Source organism: Cyrtonyx montezumae, unplaced genomic scaffold (assembly GCF_038088225.1).
Source record: "Cyrtonyx montezumae isolate F1298 unplaced genomic scaffold, pur_monq_1.0 scaffold_41, whole genome shotgun sequence".
Lineage (NCBI taxonomy): Eukaryota > Metazoa > Chordata > Aves > Galliformes > Odontophoridae > Cyrtonyx > Cyrtonyx montezumae.
The window spans coordinates 1,762,702-1,778,721 of NW_027072047.1; the positions used below are offsets into that span (position 1 = coordinate 1,762,702).

At 50.1% G+C, this 16,020-nt stretch overlaps 1 protein-coding gene across 1 annotated transcript; it reads right to left on the bottom strand.

Annotated features, from left to right (window-relative positions):
• Positions 1–10,214: 10,214 nt before the first annotated feature.
• Positions 10,215–15,589, bottom strand: ST8SIA3 (ST8 alpha-N-acetyl-neuraminide alpha-2,8-sialyltransferase 3). Its single transcript, XM_065747070.1, has 4 exons — positions 15,411–15,589; positions 14,751–14,873; positions 12,583–13,140; positions 10,215–11,866 (listed from the first exon to the last, which is right to left on the bottom strand). The coding sequence occupies exons 1-4, from the start codon at positions 15,587–15,589 to the stop codon at positions 11,584–11,586; spliced, it is 1,143 nt and encodes a 380-aa protein (XP_065603142.1). The 3' UTR covers positions 10,215–11,583.
• Positions 15,590–16,020: the final 431 nt, after the last annotated feature.

The window sequence follows — 16,020 nt, forward strand, 5'->3', positions numbered from 1 at the left end:
TCGGGCCGCTGCTCATCCGGGCGGCGAGCCGCCTCCGCCGGCCCCGCGCTGCGAGCCGCGGCCGCCGGGCCCCGGGCAGCGGCCGCTCAGCCGGGCCCCCGCCGGCCCCGCGCCATGTCCACGCCGCGCCGCCGCCGCCGCTGTCTGCGGCCGACGGGAGCTGTCCAGAGCGCGCGGCCGCTCGGCGTGGCCGCGCCCGCTGGGCGGAGCGGGCGCGACTGACGGGTGGCTAAACCAATAGGAGGCGGGAAAGCGGGGAGGGCGGGCGCGAGCGGCCAATGGCGAAGTGGGAGGCGGGGACTCGGCGCGTCCCTTAAAGGTGCCGCCGAGCCTTTGTAGCGGCGCAGCGTTCCGCCGCCGGACCCCGCCTTCGCCGCCGGTGCTCCTCCGGGCATTGGGGGTCCGCGCTCCGCCGCACGAGCAGCGCTGGAGCTCCGGTCCCCTCGGCCGCTGCTCGGACGGCCCCGGGGCCGGCAGCCCGGTTTGAGCCCTCTCAGACGTGCTGCTTGCCCGCGAGACGGCTCGGCGGTCGCCGAGGCGAAGCCCTTTGCCCGGGCTCTCAGTCTGCGTCGTACGGTGTAGAGAGGCACGGCCAGGCGGTACCGCAATGAGTTCTGCCCTCGCCTGAACCGGCTGGCGCTTCTCTGCGCGTCGATCCGCCTGCGAGCCCCGTGCTCGCCCAGCAGCACACCCGCGGGTTCCGCACGGCCCCAAGCTGCCCCAGCCCCAACACCAGCCCTCGTCCCTCCTGGCTTTGCAGGACTGCGGAGTGGTCACGAGCACAGCCGTGGCCCCGGCACACAGCACAGTGCAGTGGGAAATGTGGGGACGAGGAGGAGTTCCATGCCCTCCCCGCTGCTGTCCCGGCCACCACTGACCCCCAAATACAGTTATCCCCGAGCCCACCACGCATTCCTGTACCCCCAGGACAGCCCTGCTGAGGCAGGAAGGGAGCAGCGGGATCCAGACAGGTGGGCAGCAGGTGTCAGGAGCTCAATGGCATCAGGAGCTCCAGGGACGAGAGCCCCTGGCATGGGCTGGCTGCGAGGACCACCTGCTGCAGCCAGGCCCCGGGACATCTGCACACACACATATTGGGCTGTGCTAGGTCTCACTGCCCTGGTCTGAGGTGTGCCAGGCTGAGCTTTGCTGTTCCATGCCATGCTGAGCTGTGCCATGCTGTGCCAGGCCGTGCAGCTGCTCCCAGCGCTGCAGTCCCCTCCGCTGCCCCTGCCCCCCTTACTCCGCTTTAATCAGTAACGTGGGAGATGGCAGCACTGAGAGCCGCGTCCTTGCGGTTTATGTCAGCCTTATCTAGGGCTCTGATAACTGTCGCTGCTCTTGTGAAGGTCGCAGCCTCGCTTCTTCTGTCGGGCACAGTGAGAAGGTTTCGTCTCTTTGTAGGATTTGGAGAGAGATGAGGACTGGGTGCTGGGGAGAGCAGCTCTGATGGGGCGGAGGAGGGGAGGGGGCCGGGCATCCAGCTGCCTTGGGGCATGCAGATACACTGCGTGAAATGAAGAAACACAGAACTGCAGAAAAACAGAAGTGCAGCAGGGGAATAAAATGGCTGAGTCCAGTCTAAAAGTGACTGCTTTGTGCTCTTCTGATGTAAGGCACTGCTTGTTCCAGACCTCTCCCCGGAGCTCCCAGAGTCTCTTTACAAGCTGGCTGCAAGTCATAGTGCCCAGATTTCCGACAGATTTCCTCTATGGATGCCAACGGCCACTGATCTGTCTTCTCCCACGTGTCTCTGGAGCTCACAGTGCTTTCAGAGCTGCTTTTCAGCACTGAGTTGATAACATCAAGCTCCCACCACAGCAGCCACCCCTGCTGCTGTTGGCCTGTTGTAGAAAATGAAAAAGGAAGAAGAGAAAGAAAGCCCTGGCATGAAGTGCCTTTGTTTGGGGCAAGTTATGCGTGAAATCTTTTTGTACTTTCAGGGAAAGATGAAAGTTACGGTTGATTTTGGGAAGAGAGCAAGGGCAGCCCCCAGAGGCGGAGTTGCTGTGGTGAACGAGCAGAGCGGGAGAGTGGGGGGCAATGGAGTGGGAGCCAGCACCACGGATGTGCTGATATCCTCCTTTCCTTTCCCTTTTTCCCTTTCCCTTTTTCCCTTTCCCTTTCCCTTTTTCCCTTTCCCTTTTTCCCTTTTTCCCTTTTTCCCTTTCCCTTTCCCTTTCCCTTTCCCTTTCCCTTTCCCTTTCCCTTTCCCTTTCCCTTCCCCTTTCCCTTTCCCTTTTCCCTTTCCCTTCCCCTTTCCCTTTCCCTTTTCCCTTTCCCTTTTCCCTTTCCCTTTTCCTTTCCCTTTTCCCTTTCCCTTTTCCTTTCCCTTTCCCTTTTCCCTTTCCCTTTCCCTTTCCCTTTCCCTTTCCCTTTCCCTTTCCCTTTCCCTTTCCCTTTCCCTTTCCCTTTCCCTTTCCCTTTCCCTTTCCCTTTCCCTTTCCCTTTCCCTTTCCCTTTCCATTTCCCTTTCCCTTTCCCTTTCCCTTTCCCTTTCCCTTTCCCTTTCCCTTCCCCTTTCCCTTTTCCCTTTCCCTTCCCCTTTCCCTTTCCCTTTTCCCTTTCCCTTTTCCTTTCCCTTTCCCTTTTCCCTTTCCCTTTCCCTTTCCCTTTCCCTTTCCCTTTCCCTTTCCCTTTCCCTTTCCCTTTCCCTTTCCCTTTCCCTTTCCTTTCCCTTTCCCTTTCCCTTTTCCTTTCCCTTTCCCTTTCCCTTTCCCTTTCCCTTTTCCAGAGGAGCTGAGGCTGAAAGCATGCACTCCAGCCCCTAACCAGGCTGTTTGTCACCAGCTCAGTAAGAAAGCATTCTCTAGTGCTCAGGTGGAGTTTGGTATGTTTCTGTCAGTGCTTAACTGTCTCTTCCCCCGCTGGTGGACATAGCAAAGTGGGGAGGGATGCGCAGAACACGTTCTGCATTCTCAGTTGTGCTGTATGTGTATGTATGTATAAATGTAGGCACAGATACAGTGAGAAGAGTGATCAACACAAGAAATAAAAGCAAGTGTGGTGCCACCATTTTAGCTTCCTAGGTTTACAAAAATCTACTATGCTTCCTAACTTACATGAAATACAGGTTTTTTCTTGTACAAAAGATGAATGCCACTATTTTACCTGGGTGTGTATTGATCCTCTTTACTTTCAGAAAAGCCATTTGGTCTCTCAGAAGCCAGAAGTATGGATTTGGGCACACTCAGCCTTTAGTGGGATCTGTGTACATGGGCAGAGACATGTAACAACAGTTGGAATCCTGAGGCTGGGGAGGCTGCATAGTGCTGTGTTACAGTTACAGGTGAGTTTCTGTCACCAGATCCTGGGGGCTGCCCCTGCCAGCAGGCTGAGCATAAGGCCCTTGCATCTTTAAAATGGGAAAAACAGAACCAAACTTGCTGGTTCAGCATCCTGAGCTGACCTGGTCACCTGCTTGGTGTGAGAACTGGTTGTTGTTGCTCTAGTTATTACTTGCTGGTGCATTTGGACTGGCTTTAGCATACTTTGCTTAAAGTGCTGCAAGTTTTTTCCTCATAACATTAAGAAAAGGCCATCCAGACCGCACTGCTCTGTGTACCAGGCAGGTCCAGGATGTCCCCACCTGAGCATGAGATGTGGCACAGTGGTGGGCTCACCTGTACAGGAGTGAGAACAGTCTGGGGATGGCACCAAGAATTGTCACCTGCTTTTAAGCAAATATTGCAAGTGTTTTCTTATGCTGTTTTGAAATTGCACTCACAAGCCCTTTCCCGCTCCACAGAGGGCAGGGGGATGGCTCCAGCCCCAGTGATGCCAGCAGCTGCCCAGCCGGTGATGAAGCACTGTTGGATGCTGCTCCATCCAGGGAGGAGCAGGGGGGACAAAACACAGGAGCTTGTCTTGCTGCATGTACTGCGTTGGCACTGAGTTTTGTTTGTAAGAAGCAGAACTGACCTTCCTTTTGATTTTTCTCCTCCCAGACATGGTTTTAGCAATCTAGCGGTAAAAAGCAAGCCTGACAATACAGGACTGGTTTTTCCTGGAGTTTTTCAGGGGGGTGTCTGAGAGGATAAAACTGGTCTGAGGAAGCTGAATCCCATGCAAAAAGACAGACAAGAAAATGGTTCAGGACTGTGCCAGTAGGTGTGCCTCATCGCCAAGGTTCATTGGCCCCAGGAAGCCTTCCTTGGACCAAGGGATATGGAGTGAGGGTTTTCTCTTCTCTCATCACTGCACCAGGAATTGAGTTATGGAGAAGGAACTCCCACAAGTGGGCCACCTTCATGAGGGGTCCCCTAACACACATCTGGAAAAATGCAAGAAGCCATGGGCTAAAGAGGCAGGCTGGGGGCAGAGCTGGGGGTGTTTGGATTCCTGCTCTACAGGGGTTGGAGATTGGGCACAGGGTGGGGTGGCAGAGCTGGCCGTGGTGCAGTTGATGGCACACTTGGCTGCCAGGGCAGTGGTTAAAGATTAAAGCTAGCTCCAAACGGCAATATTTATCTTGGGAGGGGGGGGCACCCCACACTGTTTGGTTTGTGGGAAGTGTTGGGAAACAGTGACGCCGGTGCTGCAAGAGCAGGCAGGGCTGACTGTGTGGGGTCAGCGAGGGTTGGAGCCCCACAGCGAGGTGGAGATGCTGCAGGGAAAAACCCAGCAGAGGGCTCCAGGCACAGCCGCTGCCAGCAATGCACGGGCACCAACCTTCTCCACGAGCACTTCAGGAACAATTGTGTCAGCGACAGGGAATGTGTCAGCAGCATGGAAAGGAGATGATTTTCTGGTTAAATCATACTGAGCATTATATCCTGCAATATTTTTCAAAGATTGGTAACAAACTCCTAGCCCTGATCTGGAAACATTCACACCGATCTCCCAGGAAATGAGCCCTCCAAGACTACTGCACGCACGAGAAAATACCTGACTGAGGCACTGAATTGTATTTATGCTCTTTAGCTCATGAAAAACTCTCAGGAATTATTTTTGCATCAGAACAAATGAAGAAAAAGCTGCCCCATGCAAAGAGGACCTGGGATGGACAACGCCTGTTAAGCTCAGTGTGGGTCATGGCATCTGCAGTGATAAAAACAGTGGATGCAATGGTTTGCATACGTGGCAGGAGTCATGAGAAACAGTGTTTGAAACCAGGCTGAACAAAGCAACATAAAATGTATTGTGGAACCGACTCTGAGTTAACTGTGAGGGAGATAGGTGCATGGCAGCTGATTTCTAGTCTTTGTAGATACACTTCTATGGCAAATTGCTGGGAACTGGCTTGGAATATTTAGGTATACAGACAAGCAACTTAATTGTCACTTTATACATAAGATTTGAGTTTGATAAGCCAAAAAATAGCCCCTAGCGAGTATTGCCAGATAATAAATACCAACAACTAAGCTTGGTTTGGTAACTGTTTGGGTTCTGGTAGTGGTTGGACGGGGAAGAATCCTGAACAGGAGGTGGTGGGGCCGCTTCCAGCCAGGGTTGTGTGGTGCTGAGCATTGAAAAGCCTACAGCAGACCTCTGTGGAGCCAATGTGGGACACGCACAGGGCTGAGGCAAGCAGTGTGTCCTCTCTTGGCCTGCAAACTGACCACCATGCAGAAATAGAGTAGAAATGATCGATTGGTTCTGACACAGCAAAATGGCAGCTCTAAGGGCTCCCATGGAATCATGGAACCACAGGGGTTGGAAGCGACCTCTGGAGATATGACAGTTCAGCAGCCCCTTCGAGCAGGTTCTCCGCAGCAGTTTTCACAAGAAGGCATCCAGAAAGGTTTGAATATCTCCAGAGAGGGAGACTGTGCTCCCTGCCAGGGTGCTGCAGGTAACAGGAGGGGCTGTGAGATGTGACTGGGTGTGTATCACTAATAAACAACTGCCCCAAACCATGCTCTATGCTGATTTATATTCTATGGCTCCCAACATTTTACAGCTGTGCAGAATGTGATCTGTCAGATCAAGCTTGTTGCAGGGTATAACAAAATACAGGGAGCAGCAAACAAGACCTTTGGCAACTCTTCTGAAGGAGTTTTTTTGTGAAACCTTTGTTTAATTGTAGAATCATTAGGGCTGGAGAAGACCTCCAAGGTCGTCAAGCACAGCCTCAGAGCACCCCCACCATGCCCACTGACCATGTCCCCAAGTGCCACATCCCCACTGTTCTGGAACACTCCAAGGGACGGGGACTCCACTACCTCCCTGGGCAGCCTGTGTCAATGATGGACTAGATCCACAGGATGACGCAATGGGTATCCCAGAACGAGGGACTCATCTCAAATAGAAAAGATCTTGGATCTGTGGCTGAGACAGCAAACAAGTTCCAGTCACTGAGCATCGTGTGTCAGGGGCTGGAGATGATCCCAAGCTCAACCAGAGGCTCCCACCCCTGGGGCTGCCCACAGCCTGAGCCAGTGCGCACAGAGCACCAGGGCCACGTCCTGCTAGCGCGGAGTGTTCATGGCACGCCGCCATGCAGTTTGTCTGAGCGTGTTTGCAGCTCCAGTGTGCTCTGTGCAATATGGAACGCTTCTTGATTAAAATGACAATCTGCTGCTCTGTAGAGTGTGCCTACAGCATGGAAAAACCTTCCAGTTCAGGCCATTAATTACTATTGACAGCAGGCGGTTAAGAAAATGAGAAAGGAAGAAGTGGACACAGCTGAGTTTTACAGACTTTCGATGCACAATAAAATATTTTATTTAAAAACAATGCATTCAATATTGTGTTTTGGCACATGAGTCAATGTTGCAGGCACATTCACACCAAACAATAACACTGCTGAAAGATTCAAAATGAATCATCGCGTTTTTCTCCACATGGTCACGACGCGGACGCGGCACTCCGATACAACAAGAACCAGGCTCCTTGCTCACAAATGTAACGACATATTTACATGCACCACGCACTGTGCAGGCCACATCCACTCCTCTGGGACAAAGCGGGCCCCATCGTGGTTGCCCTGAGGCCAACAGAGACTCGAGGGGAGCAGGGCCAAGCAGTGGTTCTGCTCGCTACACATTTCACAGTGTGCGCAGCCTTGCATGCCGTTCACCTGAGACACTGCTCTGGCCCTTTTTTCAACACCGGCCGTTCAAAAACAAATACTGCTTTCAGTATGGCCATAAAATAACAAACCATTTAGTACAGTTATGTCATTTTTTTATGTATATTTATCTTTTCATTGAAAACAACTCCATCAGGCATTGAACTGTATAGCAATTAGAATAAAGACACATTCATTTACAGAAAACCTGCTTTCTAAATGGTTTGTTTTTGCAACCTTCATTCACAGTTAGTTATATTTCACAAATACTTGCTTTTTGGTATACTCCACGATTCAAAACGAAAGCCAAAATGTCTGTGTTTTTCTTAGTGTATCCTACTACCATTCACTGAAAAGATGCAAGCAACTAAAATACCAAACAAGGATGTAAAGAGAAGGAAAGGCAGCGCACCTATCCCCATTATATGTACACTTCCTCCTTCCATTTTCTGCTCTACAGCCCCATGCCAGCACCACCAGCAGCGCATCCCCATGTCCCCACGGTGCCATCACCCCGTGGCTGCTACTGGGAGCCCTTTCCCTGGAGCTACTCCTGACTGTGTAAACTGAAAGGTTCTGTACTTGCAAGTATTGATCACGCTGCATTACGTGTGCTTTCATTTAGCTATATTTGTTTGTCTAGACATTCAGCAATAACTGTGAGTATTTTCCCTGAACCATCAGGAATTCATTTAGATAGACAGCGACGGGAAGGTTTTGGACCAAGCAAAAGGGAAGGAAGAGTCTAGCCAACATGTTAGCAAATGCAGAGAGGATTTACTGTCCTAAACACAAGGGCTCTGGCTGACAGCTCCTGCAGCAGGGAGCCAGGCATGCTGGGCAGGAGCACGTTGTCTTTTTTAATAAAAACACTATTTCCTACCTTGAAAAGACACTGATTCAAGGAGTATGTTTCTCTTTCCTTTTCTTGTCTGCACCTTTGGGTTGTCACCTCTCTGAGATGCAACCTGAGCCCCCCACCTCCTCCTGGATGCAGGTGCCAGCACCTCACCTCCAGCAGCACAACCTGGATGGATCCTAGAGGCTCAGGGATGCCAGGCAAAGCACTGAGACCCCAACCCAGGGGTCTGCACAGAACCCAATCTGCAAGCAGGGCTCAGGAAGAAAGCCCAGCCAGCACAACTGCCCTTCCCTGTCAGACTCTGAAGAAAAGCAGAATTCAAAGAGATCTAAGAAAGCAGGCAGAAACAAAGGATGCACATTTTAAAGACTGTTTTCCACATTGCAACAGCTCCAACAAAAAATATTGATACTAAGAAGCAATTTACTTTGGGCTGTATTGTGCCATTGATTTTGGGGCAGAACTCCCCATTAAAATCAATGATTCTGAAATGTTCAATGTGGTTCTGAAAAATCAATGGGGAGTTTTGCTTAAAAATCAATGATATAATATGGCCCTTTGTCAATAATATTTCTGTGTACCCATTTCCAAATATTTGCAGCCGTTTCCACGCTTCCTTCTCCACACCCTGTGCTTCTATGCAGCTCAGTGGCTATGGACATGTCTTGGGACTGGCACTGACCCCTCCGCCTCAGGAGAAGAGCCCCAGAAATACCTCAGGATCCTCTGCCTTTGGCCTTACACCACAACTGGAAGCAATCTACAGGGGTGCCCAATTTGCCCAACTAAAGGAGGTGAAGCAAAGCCCACACTTCTAAGAGCTTCCCCTTGTGGTGTTCTTACCAATGTAGGTGCACTAGGTGGTGAGGCCATGCATGCTGGAGTCCATGCAACTTCATTGATCTCAACAGAGAATCACAGAATCATAGAGGTTGGAAGGAGATTATAGAATCACAGAATCATAGAACAGTTTGGGTTGGAAGGGACCTTTAAGATCATGTAGTTCCAACCCCACTGCTATAGACAGAGACACCTCACACCAGACCATGCTGCTCACGGCTCCATCCAGCCTGGCCTTGAGTGCTTTCAGGGAGGAGGCATCCACAACCTCTCTGGGCAACCTGCTTCAGTTTCTCACCACCCTCACAGTAAAGAATGTTTTCCTAATATCTAGGGCTACCTCTTCCCTCTTCTAGTTTATGCCATTTCCCCCTGTCCATTTGCTATATGCCCTTGTAAAAAGTCCATCCCCAGCTTTCCTGTAGGCCTATCAATCTTGTTCTACTCCCTGGAAGCAATGGCTGGGGACAGCATCAATGTGAGAACACTGACCCATGAGTGGACAGCCTTTCTAGCATTAATGAGATTAGGGAAGATGCTTATATTTAAAAAAAAAAAGGAAAAATTGAAGGACAATCTTGGGGCAGTTTTTGGTTTCACCATGTAATTTTTACTGACTGTCTTCCAACACAGGTGCTCTAGAGCAGTCATTTTGAATGGACAGAAGATAAGTGCTTTCAAGTCAGACAGACAGATGGACACCCTTACGTCTAAGTTAAAGTTGTTGTGCAGTGTAAACAGCCAAGCACCACTGAGAGCCAGAAAACTGTACAGAGTGCATCAACATCCACATTCAAGCAAATATAATGAAGATTGTTCATATTTCCTTAATTTGCTAATAGAAATAATCACTCCCTACACAAAATTGATAGCTTGTCTTTTAATTAAAACACCTGCCATCAAGCAGGGGCCCTGCACTGTATCCCAGACCACGGACCCTCTGTCCCCAGGGTTCCCATCTGCACACTGCCACAAACTGCAAAGCAATCTGGGGCTTAGCCAAGCATGCATCTACAGTACAGCTCAACAGCAAATTGCACTGGAAATGATTAATCACTGTACATCATTAACAACTGCCGCAGAGCACTCCCTTCCCCGTGCAGTTTCTGCTCTTGGGTGTGTTCTGCCACCCAGGGAACGGTGTCTGGCAGGGATGGGTGCTTCCTGCCCCTGCTCCTCTGCTGCTATAACAAGGATAATGAACAGTAATATTAGTAATAAACCACACGGCACCACACGGCACAGCACTAGCGTTGCTACACAGCGATGTCTCCATAAGGACGTTTGCTACAAGTCATGCTCTGCTGTGCGAGCAGTGATAAGCGCAGGCAGTGGGGCAAGCCAGTGATGCCCGAGGTCTCATGTGGGATTGTGCCCTGGGAAGGGAACTTTGCAGCCATCAGCATCCTGCACAGCTTGCCTGAAGGCGTGGGCGCCAGGCTGGCGGTGCTGGAGAGCATCCGAGCCTCTTCGCAGCTCCAAATGCCCGTTGCCAAAGTAAAAGCCAGAAAATAAATAAAACAAGGAAGTAAAGGGCATTTTCAAAATGGCTTTAAAAATCTCGTATTTACAGGCAGTGCAGAGGGGTGAAGTTTCCCTCCCTGCTGGAATACGCCCAATTTGGTCGCCTGCCAGGTGCAGTCGCTTTTCTCCCAAAGCGTGGGCGCTGTGCACTAAAATGTGCACTGTTAAGGTATGATTCTGAATTGCCTTTTGCATCTTCTTTCCATGTACAGTCACTTCTCAGCGTCATACAGAATAATATAAAAAATATTAAAATACTTAGACGCATACTTGTTTTAATAAGAAAAGCAGATGCTTTATGGACTCCATTATCCTGAGACATCATGGCCAAGATTTTGGACAAGAAACCCTAAGATTTGTCCTGTTTTTGCAATCAGCCTGACCTTCAAAAGTACCTAGGAAGTTCCACCTCCCCAAGCATCTGTTCTTGACCTGAACATGAGACTTTCAACTCAGTTGTCTGACCATGGACTTAGCGATGAGAATGGGACCTCTGGGAATCACATCTCCTGCTCTCCACATCCCCACTCTGCTCGCTTCCCTCTCAAGGCCTTTTCTCAGAAACTGGGCTGCCCCAACCTCGTTCCATCTCCCCCTCGGGCTGATGGGGGGGAACATATTCCTGTACAGTTAACAGGGCTGGGAATTCCTCACCCCTCCACGGTATACAGTGCTGGCACGCACAGAGGGATGGGGAAGCCAGCTACAAGCTGTATTTTGACCTTCTCCATGTTGTTATTAAAAAAAATGTAAAATTCAGTTAATACGAAAATATGCAAGCAGTGGAAATGGAGTTCCACACTGAGAATCTTGTAAGTGACAGTGAGCTGTGGCTCGGGGTGGCTTTTTCAATTGGCCATGGCAAGTCTATGTATGCTGAGCTACTCACAGCAACATGTACAAGAGAAGCAATGCCTTATAAAACTGGAGTTTCTAACTCTAATTCCAAAGGAACAATCAAAATAAGATGTTAAGAGGCATGGAGTGAAATGCTGAAATACAAAGAGATTTTAAAACATTTCATAGTATATATATATATATATATATATGTATATAAAAGCAAAATATTTCAACTTTGCAGTGTTGCTGCATGAATAACATCCCCAGAATTTGGTAAGTGCTTCTGCATTGCTAAGTATGCTGAAGCCCTTTGATGAATGGTGACAAGGGTGATTGAAAAGCATCTGCACATTATGGAAAATATTTTAGGGTGGATTTGTTTTTTTGTTTTCATTTTTTTCTTTTTTTTTCTTTTTTTTTTTTTTCTAGAATTGTATCTGAAGAACATTTAACTCAGATTTGGGCACTTTTTAGACAATCATTTGGCACTTCAAGATTTAGATTCTTAGGCACAATGCGACAAGGTCAGTTTGGCCAGTCCTTCACCGTGCATCCTGTAGAGCAGCTGGAACTCTGCAGGCAGCTGGTGGGACTCTTGCCATTTGGTGGTGAACTTGGTTCCTTTCTTGTCATAGTAGTGGTATGGGAGGTCTTCCCTTGTGTTGGGATCAAACCCGAAAGGCCAGAATCCATACAGGTGAATCTCTTCACATATGGCAGAAGCAAGAGTATACATGAGAATACCTGTGCTCAGCCGCTTTGGCGACAAGTGTTTGTTTCTCCAGTACCTGTGAAAACAAACAAACAAACAAAAAAAACCCATAAAGGCACATTGGTATAGGATACAAGTAACATCATGAGGCTGTTGTAAGAAAAAATGCAATTACTGTATGGAAACCACCAAAAATGTTACAGCATGGAGACCATCAAAGTTCACAGCTGATGACTGGAGTAAGGGAAGGATTATTTTTTAGGTCTGTCTGTAGATAAATGCATCAACATTCTCTTTCAAGGTCTCCTTCTTCATGGGCTTTTGTTTTCTCACCTGGAAAAACAATGACTTATCCAGAAAAGCAAATCCCCCAACTCCTAGTGACATATGTATTTGCTAAGGAGGTGGTAACACTATGTGTGCATGAACTGCAATAGATACGCCTAGATCACTCTGCAGATGTCTGCTGGCACCCTATTTGCTAGCTGAGAGCAACTTCTTCTGTAAGTGGTTCTTTTCTTATGCAGAATCTCACTCAACTCCTCCACACTCCTTCTGCCTCTGTGGAAGCCACTGTGGGAACAGTTGAACAGTCCCATGATGGCACAGACCCTGGAGTGCTTACTGAAGCAATGGCAGAGCTGCCTGTGCTCTGAAAGCAAACAGCGTCAGGTCTCGACTGGTCAGGCAGTACCTTTCAGTTAAGGCTTGTCGATGAAAATAAAAACAATTACATTCACACAGGGAGAAATATGTCTTTTGACAAGTTAAATGTGAGAGAAGAATACACACCTGTTAACATGCTGCATTATATTTCCTGGCCAAGCCAACTGGACCTTTAGTTGGCCACGATGCTCAACAAAGAAGTCAACCAGTGTTCTTGTGACTGTTGCTGATGTGTGGAAGAAGAAAGCAGGGATCCAAAGAATCGCCCCATCAAGCTTTTTCAAGCTCAAAAAGAAGTTGTTGCGATCCTGAATGGTCAAAAGATTGTTGTAATACTTTTCCAGGATGCTGGGGTTGAAGGTTGTGAGATTGGTTTTCCTTCCAACATCTTTTTGGAATGCCTCAGTTGGAGCAAAATTGCAGCGAAAAACAAAATCAGACTTATCTATTTCTTGCCCACATTGACTCCCAGTCAGGATTCCACTGTTTCCAACCACGGCACAAACATTGTAATGTTTATTCAAGATCGGTGACACATCTGGCAGCAGTGACCTGAAGTTATTGCTTATAGAAAAAACATATTTATGGCTGGAATAATCATAATGCATCAGCTGTCCAACCCGAACACTATTCTTGGTCAAAGAAAAATTTTTTATGACATCGACATGCTGAAGGATTTCTTGTCTAAAATAAAATAGAAAAGAAAATGAAAAAAAAAGAAAGGAAGCATTAAGTTTAATTTCCCATCTCTCTGTGTTAAACTAGTTTCCAGATAGACTTATTTTTTTTCTTTCTAAAATGTTATATAGCGTTTTACTGAGCAGTGCAGTGCAATAGCTCTAAAATCAACATAAATAGATAGCAATAGGGGAGCTCTCAGTACTGGACTGTGGATCTATGGCAGTGATGGACGTTATGTTTGCCATGAGATACCTGAAGCAAAACCAAGCAGTCCAGAATATCCCTTTGAATTAACAGTAATGCAGTTGATTTTTTAAATGCAAATACACTGTGTGTGCTCACTGGGAAGCTCTGAGTCACAAAACAAGTGACGGTCACTTAATGTCTCATTAGAGCAAACATGCCGACATTTTTGCAAGGGGCATTAGGAATACTTACAAAAACAAGCAGAACCAACCTTGCTCAGGAATTTCCCCAGCAGAGCATAAAATTAGAAAACCAATACCACTTTATTTGCTCATGTTTATGGAAAACAACCTTTCTTCCAGCTTACATTCTCCAATGTCTAAGCATTAATGGAGTCCCATTGGGTCCCCTAATTATGGGTTATGGATGACAGACAAATGCAGCAACAGATCCAGAGGCATTAGCTCATACCAACAGCGGGGTGACACTGAGTTATTTATTAAGGATGAGGAGGTAGTGCCAGGAATGAGGCCATACTGATGGGTGGCCACTGTTGCACCAGCCAGGGAGATCCCAAGCTGGAGCAGCTGCTGATGGGCTCCTCAAATGGGACATACAAGCAGAGTCACAATGCACCCTCTAAAATGCCAAGCATTCATCAAGACAAAATCAGAGTTCAAGATGGTTGTAGTCATCTTAAATGGTTAAAGGATTTCTGTTTCTTTTACAGCTTTACTGTTGTATATAAACATACTGCAGTAAAGCCCTTAAATAAAAGACTGGGCAGACATCACCAAGTTCACATCACAGTGAAGAAAATAAAAATCCATCTTGTTCCACATTAAGCTTTGAGGAAGCTTAAGGAACCAAGAAAGTCTTTGCATTGCCACAGTGCAATGTGGCCATTAACTTGTGAACAGAAAGCAGAAGTCAATATGCAGTGAAGGCATTTCGGGGGGTCCGGGCTTGGTGGCCCATTAAATTGCCCTCTGCCCACCCCACAGCCAGAATGGAGCTGGAAGCCACAATGTACTTGGTCACAACTGCTGGGCATGTTTTGCTCTCCATAAGCATAGCACTTCATGGGTGCTACAGTCTGATTCGTTTTGAGTTTTAAGCAACCAGCTATTTATCTTGAAGAAATGACAATTTCTCTTGCACTTCGAGAAACTGGGTCACGTTCCGTTTGGTAAAAGGATGCGTGTTGCAGCTTGGTGTCCTGCTCTGATTTAATCAATTCTTCCAAGATAGCTATAACCATCTTGGGAAATGCTCTGATTCAGTCTTTGTCTCTCACTGTTGGCAAATTACTCAGAATCCAGAGTACTTATCAGGCCCTGATTGTATTTTCTCAAATATTCCGGGGGATACTTGGACAACTCTAGGGAAGGTGAGAGGGGGACAAGTGGCACGAGCTGCACGCTCACCTCTGCTGCGCAAACGCTGTCCGGTTGAACACCCACTTGGAGGGCTTCTCCTGCAGCTCTTGGCCCAGCGAATTTGTAATGGGGACGAACGAGGGGTCCAGGAACTTCAGCGCGAATTGGGACCTAAAGGTGTGCGCACAGACCCACATGGACACATGGACAAAAGCGGACGCGCACGGGCCGCGCGCCGTCACCTGCTGAGCCCGACCGCCGTCAGCACCACGGACAGCGCCGGCGGAGCCGCGCCGCTCCCGCGGGCCGGGCTGCATCGAACCGTGCTGGGCTGAGCCGAGCCGGGCCGGGCTGCATCGAACCGTGCTGGGCTGAGCCGAGCCGGGCCGGGCTGCATCGAACCGTGCCGGGCTGAGCCGAGCCAGGCCGGGCTGCACCGAGCCGTGCCGGGCTATACCAAGCCGTGCCGTGCCCACTTTACAGCAGCCCCGAGGCACATAGGTTCCCACGCCCGGCCCGCCCGCGGTCCCGGGGCCGCCCGCTTCCCGCAGGCCCAGGGCTGGGGGCAGCGCCGTGCGGGATGAGCCTCCGCCGGGGCCGCGGGGCCTCGCCAGGGCCCTTCCCACCGAGCGCTCCCGGTGCAGGGAGGGGGTGGGGGGCTGCCCCCTGTCCCCACGCCGTGCCGGCCATCCGGAGCCGCGCTCTCACCTGAATCCCGCGTGGAACATGTACATGCGGGGCCCCCCCGGGCCGGCGGCGCGGGGCGCGCCGAAGATGTTGTCCTTCTTGAGCGAGACGTAGCTGATAAGGGAGAGGATGAGCAGCGCGATGCTGAGCATCACCAGCCCCAGCACGCTGGCCACCCGCACCATCTTGCAGCTCCTCATGCCGGGAGGCGGCCCCGCGGCTGAGCGTATGCGGCGGGGCTGCCGCGGGGCTGCATGCGGAGGCGGCGGGCGCAGAGGCGGCGGGGACGGGGACGGGGCCGGCACCGCCGGCAGCCGGCAAGAAAATGGAGGGAGCGGGCGGCGGCGCGCTGAAATGGCAGCCGGCGGCCGCCCCCCCCACCCCCCCTCTCGTCCCGGCCCCGGCGGCCCCGGCAGCGCCGGCGAGCCCCCCCTCGGCAGGCACGGCGCACGCCCGGCAGCCCCAGGGACGTCCCCCGCTGCGCCCTCCCCGGTCCCGGCTTCCTTTCCGACAACCTCAGGTTGCACCCCCAAGATGGTCCTGGGGTGCCTGGCAGGGTCCCTAGTCAGTCGCAGGATGCCCGCAGTGATCCACTGCACGAGGGTGCACACGAAGCTCAGCACCCCGTTTA